Genomic DNA, 13542 nt, shown 5'->3' on the forward strand with positions numbered 1-13542 from the left:
TTTGTGCATTTTTGTGAAAGATGCTTATATGTTCTTTAAATTAGCAAAGGCTAGGGGTATCTCTACTATAATTTACAGCATGGGAAAACAATTTCCTATAGTTTATAAATTCGAGATTCCAAGTCAAGAAAAATTTGTTTGGTCTATCTGATTTAATGTTTTTAATCTGTGTTCCAGAAACAATTTTGCTGGTAGAAACTGTTCAGATTTGCTGTTTAAATAAAATGTTCACGTTATTTTCAACTGAAATTATCTCTTTATCCTAGAATTTTCTCCAATGTGGTTATTTATTAACATCTCAGTAAGATTAAGTATTAGAAATGTCATGAAGTAGGCCTGAAAATCCAACCCAGTCAATCGACCTACCAGTCAACTAAACATAAAAACCCAATTAGGCAATTCCTTGGTGTTGGGTAGAGTTGTTTTATACTGACTATAATCTTCACACATAATAGAATTAATCATTGCACAAAATAATGTAACATTATTACATTTACTAAGCACACCCAAATTCATGATCTCACTTATCTTTACAACAATTCTGACACGGGTATTAACGTCTTTTTTACAGATAAAGAAAGTGAAATTCAGAGATTCTGTGACTTAACCAAGGCAGGGCTTGAGTTAAAAATTAATGTTTTCTAAATGCAAATCCAGCTTTCATACCTCCAGTGTAACATGAAATCTGAAATAGAAGAATATGAATTTGGATGTAGAAAAAATAATTAAGCCATATCCCCAACATTCTTGATTTTGCACTTTTTAACTATTTGGTAAGGTATGTTAAATGTTGTTTGTAACTCGAGTCTGAAAGTTTGTGTTTGTTCAATAAATTGAGTTTCTGTGTGTTTTTTTTTTGAGTTTCTGTTTTATGACACATCAGGCAAACAGAATTTTGCATTACAATATGATCTAATCTATCTTATCACTTTCCAAAAAGATTTAAGGTATCTTTTTTTGTTTTTAACACAAGAAAGTATAAACTTTTCCATATCTACCTCTGTGTTCCACTTTCAATTGTGTCTTAAATGAAATGCTGGAGGACACTAACCCTCAGGATGAACATTAGAATCAGGTGAACTGTGAAAGAGGCAAAGGTCAGAAAGTAGATATCCTTGGTGAAGCTAACAATGTGGATAAAATTATTTTATGGATAATAATCTATATATTCTATGTAAGACTGGTTACTGCTCTAGAGATATTCAGGAGACATTAACTGAAAAGTATACTCCAAGAAATAGATTAAAACCGCAAAGTTTTTACGAAAGTATAGGTTGAGTAAGCCTAATCTGAAAATCTGAAATGCTTCAAAATCCAAAACTTTTTGAGCTCCAACATGACATTCAAAGAAAACACTCACTGGAGCATTTTGGATTTCAGATTTTCAGATTAAGGATGCTCATCCAGTAAGTACAATGCAAATATTCCAAAACCTGAAAAAATCTGAAATCCAAAACACTTCTAGTCCCAAACATTTTGGAGAAGGGATATTCAACCTGTATTATAATGAGATGGAAATCAAAGGAATTAGGATTTAGAAAAAGTAGATTAGGAAAGGGAGAATCTGTCAGTAAATACCTTGTTTTATACAAATGAAAAAGATACTGTATCTGAGGAGTGAGTGGAACTAGAATTCCTACAAAGGCATGTGGTGTATGGACCTTAAAAATGGTAAACTGTGAGTATAGGTTTTATGAATTTCATGAACTTCCTCATAGCTTATTCCCATCTGGGTGAAGCGACCTGAGATTCCAGGCCCCAAATACCTGAATCAGAAAATGACCCTGATTTCTGAGTGAGTTCAGCAGGGTACACAAAAACTCAAAAGGGTCTTCTTGAATAGTTCCTCCTAATGCTTCAAAACAGTAACAGAGTATCTAGTCTTCAAAACTATCTTCAAAAACAATCAGCAGACTGTATAGTCAAAATTAAGTGATTTAGAAAATAAACTTTCTCCATGTCTATACTATTCACAGAATTTGTCCACTGAAATTTCTTCTCAATTGGTAGATCTCTATTTAATGGATTTCTCCAAATTTTATTTTTGTTAACAAACAATTCAAGGCTTGTTTCAATCCTTATCATTTCACTAAAATGACTATCTCAAATCTGAGTTTTCAATTTAAAGTGAAGGTATAAATGCCACAAATAAGAAATACTATATAGGCCAGGTATGGTGGCTCACATCTGTAATCCTAGCACTCTGGGAGGCCGAGGTGGGAGGATTGCTTGAGCTCAGGAGTTTGAGACCAGCCTGAGCAAGAGTGAGACTCTGTCTCTACCAAAAAGAAAAAAATGAGTCAGGCATCATGGCATGCACCTGTAGTCCCAGCTACTCAGGAGGCTGAGGCAGGAGGATTGCTTGAGCCCAGGAGTTGAAGGTTGCAGTGAGCTAGGCTGACGCCACAGCACTCTACTCAGGACAACAGAGTAAGACTCTGTCTCAACAATAATAACAACAGCAAAAAATGAAATACTATATAAATGTTATTAAGCTTAATCAAACTAACATGCCATCATCCATCTGTAAGTCCGTTTCACAGTGTCAGAGTACATAAGAAATTACATAGGAATCAGATTGCTTAAGTCAATTTCCATCAAAAGAAGAATGTATACATGTTAGACTACCAAGTTATGACAATAAATCCACTTCATGTGGAATGGAACCTAAGATTTCTTTTTAAAAGTCTTCCTTTTGAAACTTAACATTTATAGTTTATTATGTAAAAGAAAAATAATAAAATTTTTTTTTTAAATTTATTTTTTTGAGACAGAGTCTCACTCTGTTGCCCGGGCTAGAGTGCCGTGGTGTCAGCCTAGCTCACAGCAACCTCAAACTCCTGGGCTCAAGTGATCCTCCTGTCTCAGCTTCCCGGGTAGCTGGGACCACACGCACACATCACCGTGTCTGGCTAATTTTGTTTATTTTTAGTTGTTTGGCTAATTTCCTGCTATTTATAGCAGAGACAGGGTCTCACTCTTTCTCAGGCTGGTCTCGAACTCCTGAGCTCAAGCAATCCTCCCTCCCAGAGTGCTAGGATTACAGGCGTGAGCCACCGCGCCCGGCCATAAAATGTTTTTAATCATATAGAATACATATATTAAAAACACTATTTTAGAAAGGACTATCAGAAAACAATTCAAAATTTAAAATTTTGTGCATGTTGTGTGCTGGGCACTGTTTAAAGAGCTTTACACATACTGACTCATTATTAGTTCTCATAACACGAGTTATATATTATTATTCCTATTTTATAGACAAGAAAATTGAAGCTAAAGGGGTTAAATAACTTTCCCAAGGCTACAAAGCTAAGGAAGTGGTGGCAAGCATTTGAGTGTAGGCAATATGGCTCCAGAAGCTATGTTCTTAAGTACTCCATGTCCTCTCATACTTTTATGTCTCTGTGTTGTTCCCTCTGCTTGGAAGGCTCTTCTTAATCTTATTCACCTGATTAACTCTTATCTGTCCCGTGAGATTGGTTCGACACTTACATTTCTCAGAAGTGTCTCCTGATACCACCACCCCTTCCAGCTGAGTGAAAGGTCCTTTGTTATTATACTTTTGGAATACCCATGCATACACCTATTAAAGCATGTATATGGAAAACAGTCTGTCTTCCCTACTAGACTGAGTTCTTCGCAATGACTCTTTGGTTATTTCTGCACCTTCACAGTAGCAGGGTGCCTGGCAAATAATGGGACTCTAATTAATTAACGAAAAGATTAGTACTGATTAAAAGTATATAAAAGAAGATACATCGTTCAAATATCATAACTGTTCCAGTATTGGGGAGGAACTCTACCGTAATCTATATATATAAACAGAAAATAAAGTTCTTAACAATATATAAGACAAATTTACCTTGGAAAGCAGACATACATTAGAGTAGAAACCATATTGTTAAAAAAAGGATACAAGTTTTGATACAATGGAATCAGTGATTTCAGAGCACGGCTTGCATTTATAGCTGTTGCTCTAACCATAAGGGGTAGAACCTTTCCATTCACAATTGCACCATCAAAAAGTGGACCAAAGAAGGGAACCTGATTGAGAAATTAGAACATAATTTTATATTCAAATTATAGAAAGATTGTGAGTAAGAGCAACCAAGACACTTTGCATACAAAAGTGTTTATGCTTCCTCTTTAGTTCTTCCTTCAGTAAAAATACCACTCAAATTCAATTTATTTTCCATGATGGGTCACTCATACTAAGAAAATAAACAAAACATATCAAGTCTACAGGGTGTCCATTCAAAAGAACTATGTGCTTCATGTAATTAAATAGTTTACACACTCTGATTTTCAAATTTTAGTAGTTTCAATTATAAACAAATGTCTAACACTAGAAGTAAATTTTTTCTCCATTGCGCAAACACAGAAAAGATACATATTCTTATAAGGCAGAAAGTTGGTTTTTCATTATTTTTGTGTGATACCAGCTTTACTACAGAACCTAAAATACTTATTACATGGTTTATTAGAAAAAAAATCTATGTTTTGATAATTAAATGTCATTTTTGTCAGGTGACTGAAAGTTTGAAAACAGTTACTCTATTTCAAAATGTTTAGCACAAATGACAGGTAAAGGCAAGGACATGAGCTGTAGATAACATGGTAAACATTTTAAATTTTGTGGTGACGTATTGTCTCTGTCGTATATTCCTCAACTTTTAAAAAAGAAAAACCAGGCCAGGCGCGGTGGCTCACGCTTATAATCCTAGCACTCTGGGAGGCCGAGGCGGGCGGATTGTTTGAGCTCAGGAGTTTGAAACCAGCCTGAGCAAGAGCAAGACCCCGTCTCTACTAAAAATAGAAAGAAATTAATTGGACAACTAAAAATATATAGAAAAAGTTAGCCGGGCATGGTGGCGCATGCCTGTAGTCCCAGCTACTCGGGAGGCTGAGGCAGAAGGATTGCTTCAGCCCAGGAGTTTGAGGTTGCTGTGAGCTAGGCTGACGCCACAGCACTCTAGCCTCTCAAAAAAAAAAAAAAAAGAAAAAAAAAGAAAAACCCTTTAAAAATTAAAAAAACATTATTAGCTTGTGGGGTTTATAAAACTAGACTATGGGCCATATTAGTTTGCTGACCTCTGGTTTAGATAAACCCTCAAAAGACCTGCCTATCAGCAAAATTCACACATGGAAAACTTAACCCAATTCAAGGAATTCTGAAGATTCATGATCAACTGTCAAAAAGCAGGCTTTCTATAAACTAAAATAATTCAGTTAAAAAAAAAAAGAGAAAGGAACCCACCAAAATACTACCATGCTTTTATTATCCTGAAAGAAAATACTTCTGTAATAGTGTTTGAACCCTATGGTATCTATAAGACATTCAACTATAGAATATAGGTAATAGGCTGGTTTTTTAAATTTGTAGAATCTTCATTTATTAAGTGACATGACTAAATACTCATGTAATCTTAGTAAAATGTATCAATTAAAAATATCAATTAAATGTATCAATTAAAAATATAAATTAAAATGTATCAATTAAAAACAGAATAGGACTAGAATAAGAATCATACATTCCTATTCTAAAGGGAATAATGACTTCTTACTGTGTTTTTTAGGAAACTGAATTATTCTCTTAATAAAAGGTAAGTTCTTTGGTGAGCTTGGTACAAAGGAACTTTTGCTCTGGCACTACCTAGACATCTCCCATCTGAACACAGTTTCTTCCTATTTATCCTGTTTTAGCTCCTTTTGAACCAGGCTTAGACAATCCACATAGCTACCAGAGTCTGTGTTGCATTTCTCCTCATTTTCACAATTTAATGCCTAGTCCGATTTTTCTTCTGTGAGATGGAAAGAAACTCACAAACCCCTCCAGAACTCAAAATCAATTACTAAAATGGAAGATAAGGAGTTCTTACCTCTGGTTTTTTCATTATCTGGATACTGAACATGTGATTTTTCATTGGATATATTACAATAAGGACATCACCAAATTCTGTAGGAATAATTCCTCTCCTGTAGTCTCTAGTATGCTCTGACCAAACGATGTGCACTTCATCGTTTCCTAAATGTCTCAACTGGAAAACCAAGAAAATAATTTACAGTGCTTTATAAAAGCTCTGTGAGTACAGTCATATAGCTACAGACAACAAGCTATAAAAATGGAAAAGATAAAGAAGCGAAAAAATTGTTAAATCTCATTTGATCATTTTCACATGTGAAACGTGAACACTCAAAGACATTAGGAGAGACTGCAGAAGATCAGATAATTTCAGTTGTCCATAATCAATGGGAAACAGAGAATTTAGATAAAAAAGATTCACATACAGTCCAAATACTCCCCTTAACTAGCAACTCTACCAATTTTCTACTACCAAACCCTTTAAAAGATGACTTAAAGGAGTGTTTTAAAAGAGTGACTGATTTGAGATTCTGAGATTCTTCTCCTTTTATCCTGACTACTCTCTGGAAGTGCTACTGAGCAGTGAGGTTGCCTGAGAAGGCAACAGGAAGACAAGTAAAAGAAATAGTAATTCATACATTGGGCAATCACCTATTAAGATAAAGTTGATTATGTTTGGTTTAAGAAATTTATTTCTAGGTTTTCTTTGCCCATGAAACTTAAAAATTCTTCCAAATAGATGTCTTGAGATTTGTTAGACTCTCAAGATGTTATTTAAACATTTGTAGTGCTTACAAAGGTGTTTCCGGCAATCAGAGTTAACATTACAATAATTAAAATAGCAAAAAAAAGCAAAGCATTCAAAAGTTGGATTTCTAATAAGTTACTGGAAAATTAACTTAGTGCCCATTAGTCTTGAGTTTTCTTCATAAAGACTAGTATATAATCATGAATTTTATTATAACATTTCATTATCCTAGCCCATTTATTGATTCTGTCACTGTAAACACTTGAGTCCACTTTTGGTGCGTATCTTACATGGGCTTTTCCATTACTTTCAGATAACTGAATACACTGCAAGTGAGAACATTTGAAAGAGAAAACTAGGGATAAGTCTCATCACCATTTACACTATAAACTAATGTACTAGCAATTTCTGTTTTTGAAATATGTCATTTATTTTGGCTTAAAGACCATAAGGCAGGAAAAAATTCCTGTGTGATTTAAACAAAGAAAGGAGTTAAGTCTAATTAGTGAAAGGCTCTCTTCTGTCACTTCTTAACCCTGGAGTAACTCTTTATACCTACCTGTGTGTGTATACAGATACACACACAACTTGAATGATATAAATGTGGGACTTGGGCTTTGTGACATTTTTAAAAAGCAAAAAAGATTACACAACTTAGAAAAGCCATGGCTCTATAATTTCATTTTTTAATCAAAATACTTTAAAAATATCCTTCCTATACAGCCATGCCCATGTGTCAGCTTCCTTAATAGGTTTATGTTAACTGAATACAAAAGAAATGTGAAATAAATTTAACCAGGAGGGATGATCCAATCTAATTTTGATACATTAATGTCATATGCTGTACATGTTACAATAGCAGCCAGATCTAATACTAAGCTCCAGGCTATACTGAGATTTCCAAATGGCAGATTGTTCTAAGTGATATCAAGTATAATTGAAGTAATAAACGATAGTAAAAGCTGAGCACACTGTCAGGAAGAATTTAAGTATTTACTTTTTAAAATTAAATGAGTTAGGTTAGGAAAGACAAGACAACTGAAATAATGCAGGTCTCAATTTACAGAAAATTCCTTTTATTTATCTGCTACATTAACCCTTGAACTCTTGCCAAAACTATCTATAATTTCTAGTGCTCACTTATCTAAAGAAACAAGAAAAAGGGGCAACTATACTTTTATCTTCCAACCAAAGCTTGTATTCAAATATCTTCCATACGATATTAAAAGTCTGTTAAAGAAATTTAATGGAAAAGAACAACATATGTTTGCCAAGATATAGTAATGAAGATTTCTGGCACAGAACCATGCATATAACAAAGTCATTCTAAACACGTTCAAACATTTTAAGGGAAAGTGTCATTAAAATCCCTAATCATTTATATTCAAACGCTAAAAAGGTAATTATTTTAGGTTGTCATGATGAGGCACATTTTTATATCTTTAAAATCTGTTATATAGTAATTAAACACAAATGGAGAAATTGCTAATCATTGCTATGAATCTTAGAAATTTCTGAAAGACAACTGAAACAATGATTTTTTTTTTTGAGACAAAAGTCTCACTCTGTTGCCTGGGCTAGAATGCAGTGGTGCTATCATAGCTCACTGTAACCTCAAACTCCTGGGCTCAAGTAATCCTCCTGCCTCGGCCTCTCAAAGTGCTAGGATTACAGGCATGAGCCACCACGCCTGGCCAAGAATGAATTTTTAATGGTTAAGAGTTAATAGAAATTTTAGGTCTGTATATATTTGACATACTTTATATACTATTTTATATTTATTTATTGCTTATCTCTTATGAACTTACAAGATTGTGTCCCATGAATACTCAGCAGATTTTCCTACACTCTGAAAACTCTTAAACCTCCCTATGTTTTTCTGACCCAGATGCGAATTCATTTATTTGACAGTACAAGACTTCTGTACATGGGATAGGTCTGTTAAAATGACTGGCAATGACACTACTCTTCTAAACTCACTTCAACTGCTGTTGAAGTCATTTTGGTATACATTAATAATATAGGCTATAGATTATCATTATTTATGAAGATAAAGCAGCTAAATGAAATTCAACATGCATACAACTGAAGTCCTTAATACACTGTAGAATGTCTAATTTCCCACTCAATATAGAGTGCTACGATATCCCTGAGAAACAGATATCTTGCTTCTGCTTGAATACTTCTAAGATTGGAGAGTTTACCAATTCACAAATCAGTCTATTTCAAGGAGCTACAGTCATTGAAACATTCTTTATACTACACTAAAACCTGCTTTCCTGAAACTAGTTCTTCTAAAATGAGCCTTATCAAATATCCAATCTGTATTCTATATATTATCTTTTCAGATATTTGAAGATCAGTCTAATACATTTCTTTTCCAGGTTAAAAGTGTTATTAGTTCCTCTTCTTATACTTTAAAAACATATTCATTATCTTGGATTATTATCTCACTTTACTGATGTTTCTATTAAATTGTAGTGTACAGAATAGAATATAATGTCAGTATAAGCTCTAATACAGTAAACCCAATGGTGGGACTGTTTCTTCCTTTGTTTTATTCACTGAATTATTTTCTGCATTTTTATAACGTTGGGTCAAACAGAACTTATAGTCAATTCAAACCCCTAAGTCTTTTTCTTACAAAGTTCTTTTAAAAAGGTAAAACTGACTGCTAGAACTAAAGAGAGGATTTCATATTTATTCCTACTAAATTTTCCCTTGCCAGGTTCAGATTATCTTTAAATTTATGAAGGTTGATTGTTAGCCTGATTCTGATGGTCAATGTGTTGGCTCACTCTTTCCCAGATTTGAGCTATCCTTAAATTCAAATTCTTGTGTGTTCATTTAGGTTTTGGACAAAAATGTCAAATGGGACAGGTTTGGGGTAAGAGCCTTAAAGCAAGTCATTAGAAACTTTCCTCCTGGTTAAAAAAAAATACCCAACATTTATTTATTTATTTTTTTTGAGACACAGTCTCACTCTGTTGCCCGGGCTAGAGTGCCGTGGCATCAGACTAGCTCACAGCAACCTCAAACGACCTGGGCTCAACTGATCCTCCGGCCTCAGCCTACCGAGTAGCTGGGACTACAGGCATGCGCCACCATGCCCGGCTAATTTTTTATATACATATTTTTAGTTGTCCAGCTAATTTCCTTCTATTTTTTTAGTAGAGACAGGGTCTCGCTCTTGCTCAGGCTGGTCTCGAACTCCTGAGCTCAAATGATCCGCCCGCCTTGGCCTCCCAGAGTGCTAGGATTACAGGTGTGAGCCACCATGCCCGGCCCCAACATTTATTAAGGTATTTATTTATTAAGTGCTTACTATTTATGATAGTTTATTTAATGTTTACAACAATGCTACGAGGTAAGTATAATTATTATTATTTATTTTTATTCATTTTTTTTTTGAGACAAAAATCTCACTCTGTTGCCTGGGCTAGAGTGCCATGGCGTCAGCCTAGCTCACGGCAACTTCAAACTCCTGGGCTCAAGAGATCCTCCTGCCTCAGCCCCTGGAGTAGCTGGGACTATAGGCACTCACCACTATGCCCAGCTAATTTTTTCTATTTTTAGTTGCCTGGCTAATTTCTTTCTATTTTCAGTAGAAATGGGGTCTTGCTCTTGCTGGGACTGGTCTTGAACTCCTGACCTCAAGTGTTCCTCCCACCTCGGCCCCTCAGAGTGCTGAGATTACACAGGTATCAGCCACCGCACCCAGCTGATAAGTATAATTATTATTACCACTATTTTTACAGGTGAGGAATTGAAGCTTAAAAGGAGGAAGTAACTCGCCTCAGGTCATACAACTAGTAAGAGCCAAGATTCTAAGCCTAGAACCCATACTTTAACCATTTCCCTATATTGCTTCTATTAAATAACTAATTTATGTATTTTGAATATGATTATACAATCAGTCATGAATATACTTACCATACATACCATTATTAAAACCACATTTCTTCAACTTGTCCACGACTTAGTTAAACGCTTTATACAGTCTATTGTCTTCCCTAACCTAGTAATCCTATTAAAACAAATTAAGTTATTTTCATGTGATTTATTATGGTGAACTCATGGTGGCTCCTAGTGATCACTACTTCATAATCTAAGTGCTCATAAACCATCTGTTTAAAATAATCCTATTTTGCCAGGCATTGACATGGAGCTCATGAATGTTGGTAATTTCAACAGTCTGTGGCCTGCTCCATTTCCTTTTGTGAAAATCAGATGTTTGCCCATTGCTATAGACTGAATGTTTGTGTCCTCCCAAAAGTCAAATATTGAAATCCTAACCCCCAATGTGATGGTATTGGGAGGTGGGAACTAGGTCATGAGGGTTCCTTTATAAGGGATGAATGCCCTTAGAAGAGACCCCAGAGAGTTCACTTGCCCTGTCTGCCATGTAAGGTTACAGCAAGAAGATGGTTGAGTAGCTGGTGGTCCCGCACCACATACTCAATCCGCCGGCACCTTGATCTTGGACTTCCCAGCCTCCAGAACTGAGAGAAATAAATTTCTGTGGTTTATAAGCCACCTAGTCTATAGTATCTTTGTTATAGCAACCCAAATAGGCTAAGACATCCATCTTATAACAGTGCTCTCATTCTCCATGATTATCAGCATGAATTCCAGAGTCAATTCTAGATTTCCTCAGTGCCATAAAATATCATTCATCTGGTGCTGGAGACTAGAATTCATGTAAATTAACTATATTATCTCTCTCACAAAATCAGCTTACTCTCCTACCTCCCCACTTCTGTAAAAAAGCACCTAACAACTAATTATAATCACTCAGGATCAAAACCTGATAGTCTTTTTTGATTCCTTTGTTTTCCTTACTATGTCTCTAACAAACTCCTCATTTTTTTTTTTTTTAAAAGTATTACATTCCAGGCCGGGCGCGGTGGCTCATGCCTGTAATCCTAGCACTCTGGGAGGCCGAGGCGGGCGGATTATTTGAGCTCAGGAGTTCCAGACCAGCTTGAGCAAGAGCGAGACCCCATCTCTACCAAAAAAATAGAAAGAAATTAATTGGACAGCTAAAAATATATACATAAAAAAAAATTAGCCGGGCATGGTGGCGCATGCCTGTAGTCCCAGCTACTTGGGAGGCTGAGGCAGTACGATCGCTTGAGCCCAGGAGTCTGAGCTTGCTGTGAGCTAGGCTGACGCCACGGCACTCACTCTAGCCCGGGCAACAAAGTGAGACTGTCTCAAAAAAAAAAAAAAAAAAAGTATTACATTCCTTTTTTGTACTTTCCTTCCTATTTCCTCTACTGTTGTCCTAGATCAGATGGTAGTCATCCTATATACCTGGACTAGTTCAAAAGTTATTAAAAGGCCTTCTCTCTCTCTTCCTTCCCTCCCTCCCTCCTTCCTATCCACTTCTGCAAATGTAATGATGGGTAAAAATAGACAGGGTCTCTGCTCTCAAAGCTTTGAGTCCAGTGGAAGAGACAGAGTAAAATAACCATATAATAAATGAATAATAAAAATACAAACAACGCTCTACATATACTTCTCTGAATGCACATAACAAAAGAACATGGATCTATAATAGCACTAGAACTAAAAGCTGAAGAACACATAGAAGTTAACTAGGCTAGGCAGTTACTTCAGGAGATAGTGGGATTATATGTAGAAATTGTAATTTAGTATTCTCACTGCCCCAAGCCCCCGTTCTTTCCCCCACCTTTCAGACACTCATACTAAGCAAAACATACACTACCTTTCACTTGTGTGAAAAAACATACTGTCATATACATTGTAATAGACATACATATTTTCATATATTCACTTGCTGTCTGCATCATTTATTTTTAGCAATTAAGAAAAGCTTCTTTGGGAGGCTGAGGCGGGAGGATCACTTGAGGCTAGGAATTCAAGACCAGCCTGAGCAACATAGTGAAACCTTGTCTCTACAAAAAATAAAAAAATTAGCTGGACATGGTGGTACATGCCTGTAGTCCCAGCTACATGGGAGGGTGAGGTAGGAGGATCACTTAAGCATAGGAGTTTGAGGTTGCAGTGAGCTATGATGATGCCACTGCACTCTAGCCTAGGCAACAGAGCAAGACCTTGTCTCATAAGAAAACAATCCAAAATATCAAAAAAGAAAGAAAACCTTCTTAAGAGCAACAGACATGGCATACTAGATACCATGCCTTAGCAGAGTGGGCATTCAATAAACACTGCTCACTATTAAAAAGATAATATAACATTCCTTATCTTGGCAAACATTTTCTATCATTAGTGCATAGCATAAAAATAGAATTATCTGCAATTATGGCATTTATTTAAATACACCACTTTGATAATGACAAAGGTATCTATAGATAGTTCTTTTGGTTTGTGGCTACGGTAGCTTGCTACCATAGGGTAATCTACTCAACAAACAATTATCAAACTCCAATAGGCCTGGTTCTAGGTGCTGAGGATATAGTAGCAAGCAAAACAGAGAGACAGGGTCCTTGTCCTCATGACATTGACATTCTAGTGGGAGGAGTCAGATAAACATATGTAAAAATAAACAAATAGGATAACTTTACACGGTGATAAGTGCTATAAAGAAAATAATCTAAGGTAATATGATAAAGTTCCATAGTAGAAGGCTGCTGCTTTTTTTTTTTTTATTTATTTTTAATTAATTAAATAATTTTTTTGAGACAGAGTCTGACTCTCTTGCCTAGGCTAAGTGCTGTGGCATCAGCCTAGCTCACGGCAACCTCAGACTCCTGGGCTCAAGCGATCCTCCTGCCTCAGCCTCCCGGGAAGCTGGGACTACAGGCATGCACCACCGTGCCCAGCTAATTTCTTTCTATTTTTAGTAGAGACGGGGTCTTGCTCTTGCTCAGGCTGGTTTCGAACTCCTGAGCTCAAGCAATCCTCCTGCCTCGTCCTCCCAGCGTGCTAGGATTACAGGCGTGAG

At 35.9% G+C, this 13542-nt stretch overlaps 1 protein-coding gene across 4 annotated transcripts in view; it reads right to left on the reverse strand.

The window, feature by feature from the left end:
* The window catches only part of RALGAPA1 (Ral GTPase activating protein, alpha subunit 1 (catalytic)), a 232168-nt gene that overhangs the window by 27667 nt on the left and 190959 nt on the right, over positions 1-13542 (reverse strand). For all 4 annotated transcript variants that reach the window (XM_012658280.1, XM_012658299.1, XM_012658290.1 and 1 more), the window contains 2 exons: positions 5880-6038; positions 3917-4044 (listed from right to left, as the gene is read on the reverse strand). In XM_012658280.1, the coding sequence (XP_012513734.1) occupies positions 3917-4044; positions 5880-6038 (287 nt within the window). The remainder of the gene's footprint in view (positions 1-3916; positions 4045-5879; positions 6039-13542) is intronic.

This window comes from Propithecus coquereli, unplaced genomic scaffold (genome assembly GCF_000956105.1).
Source record: "Propithecus coquereli isolate 6110/MARCELLA unplaced genomic scaffold, Pcoq_1.0 Scaffold116, whole genome shotgun sequence".
In the NCBI taxonomy this organism is placed as follows: domain Eukaryota; kingdom Metazoa; phylum Chordata; class Mammalia; order Primates; family Indriidae; genus Propithecus; species Propithecus coquereli.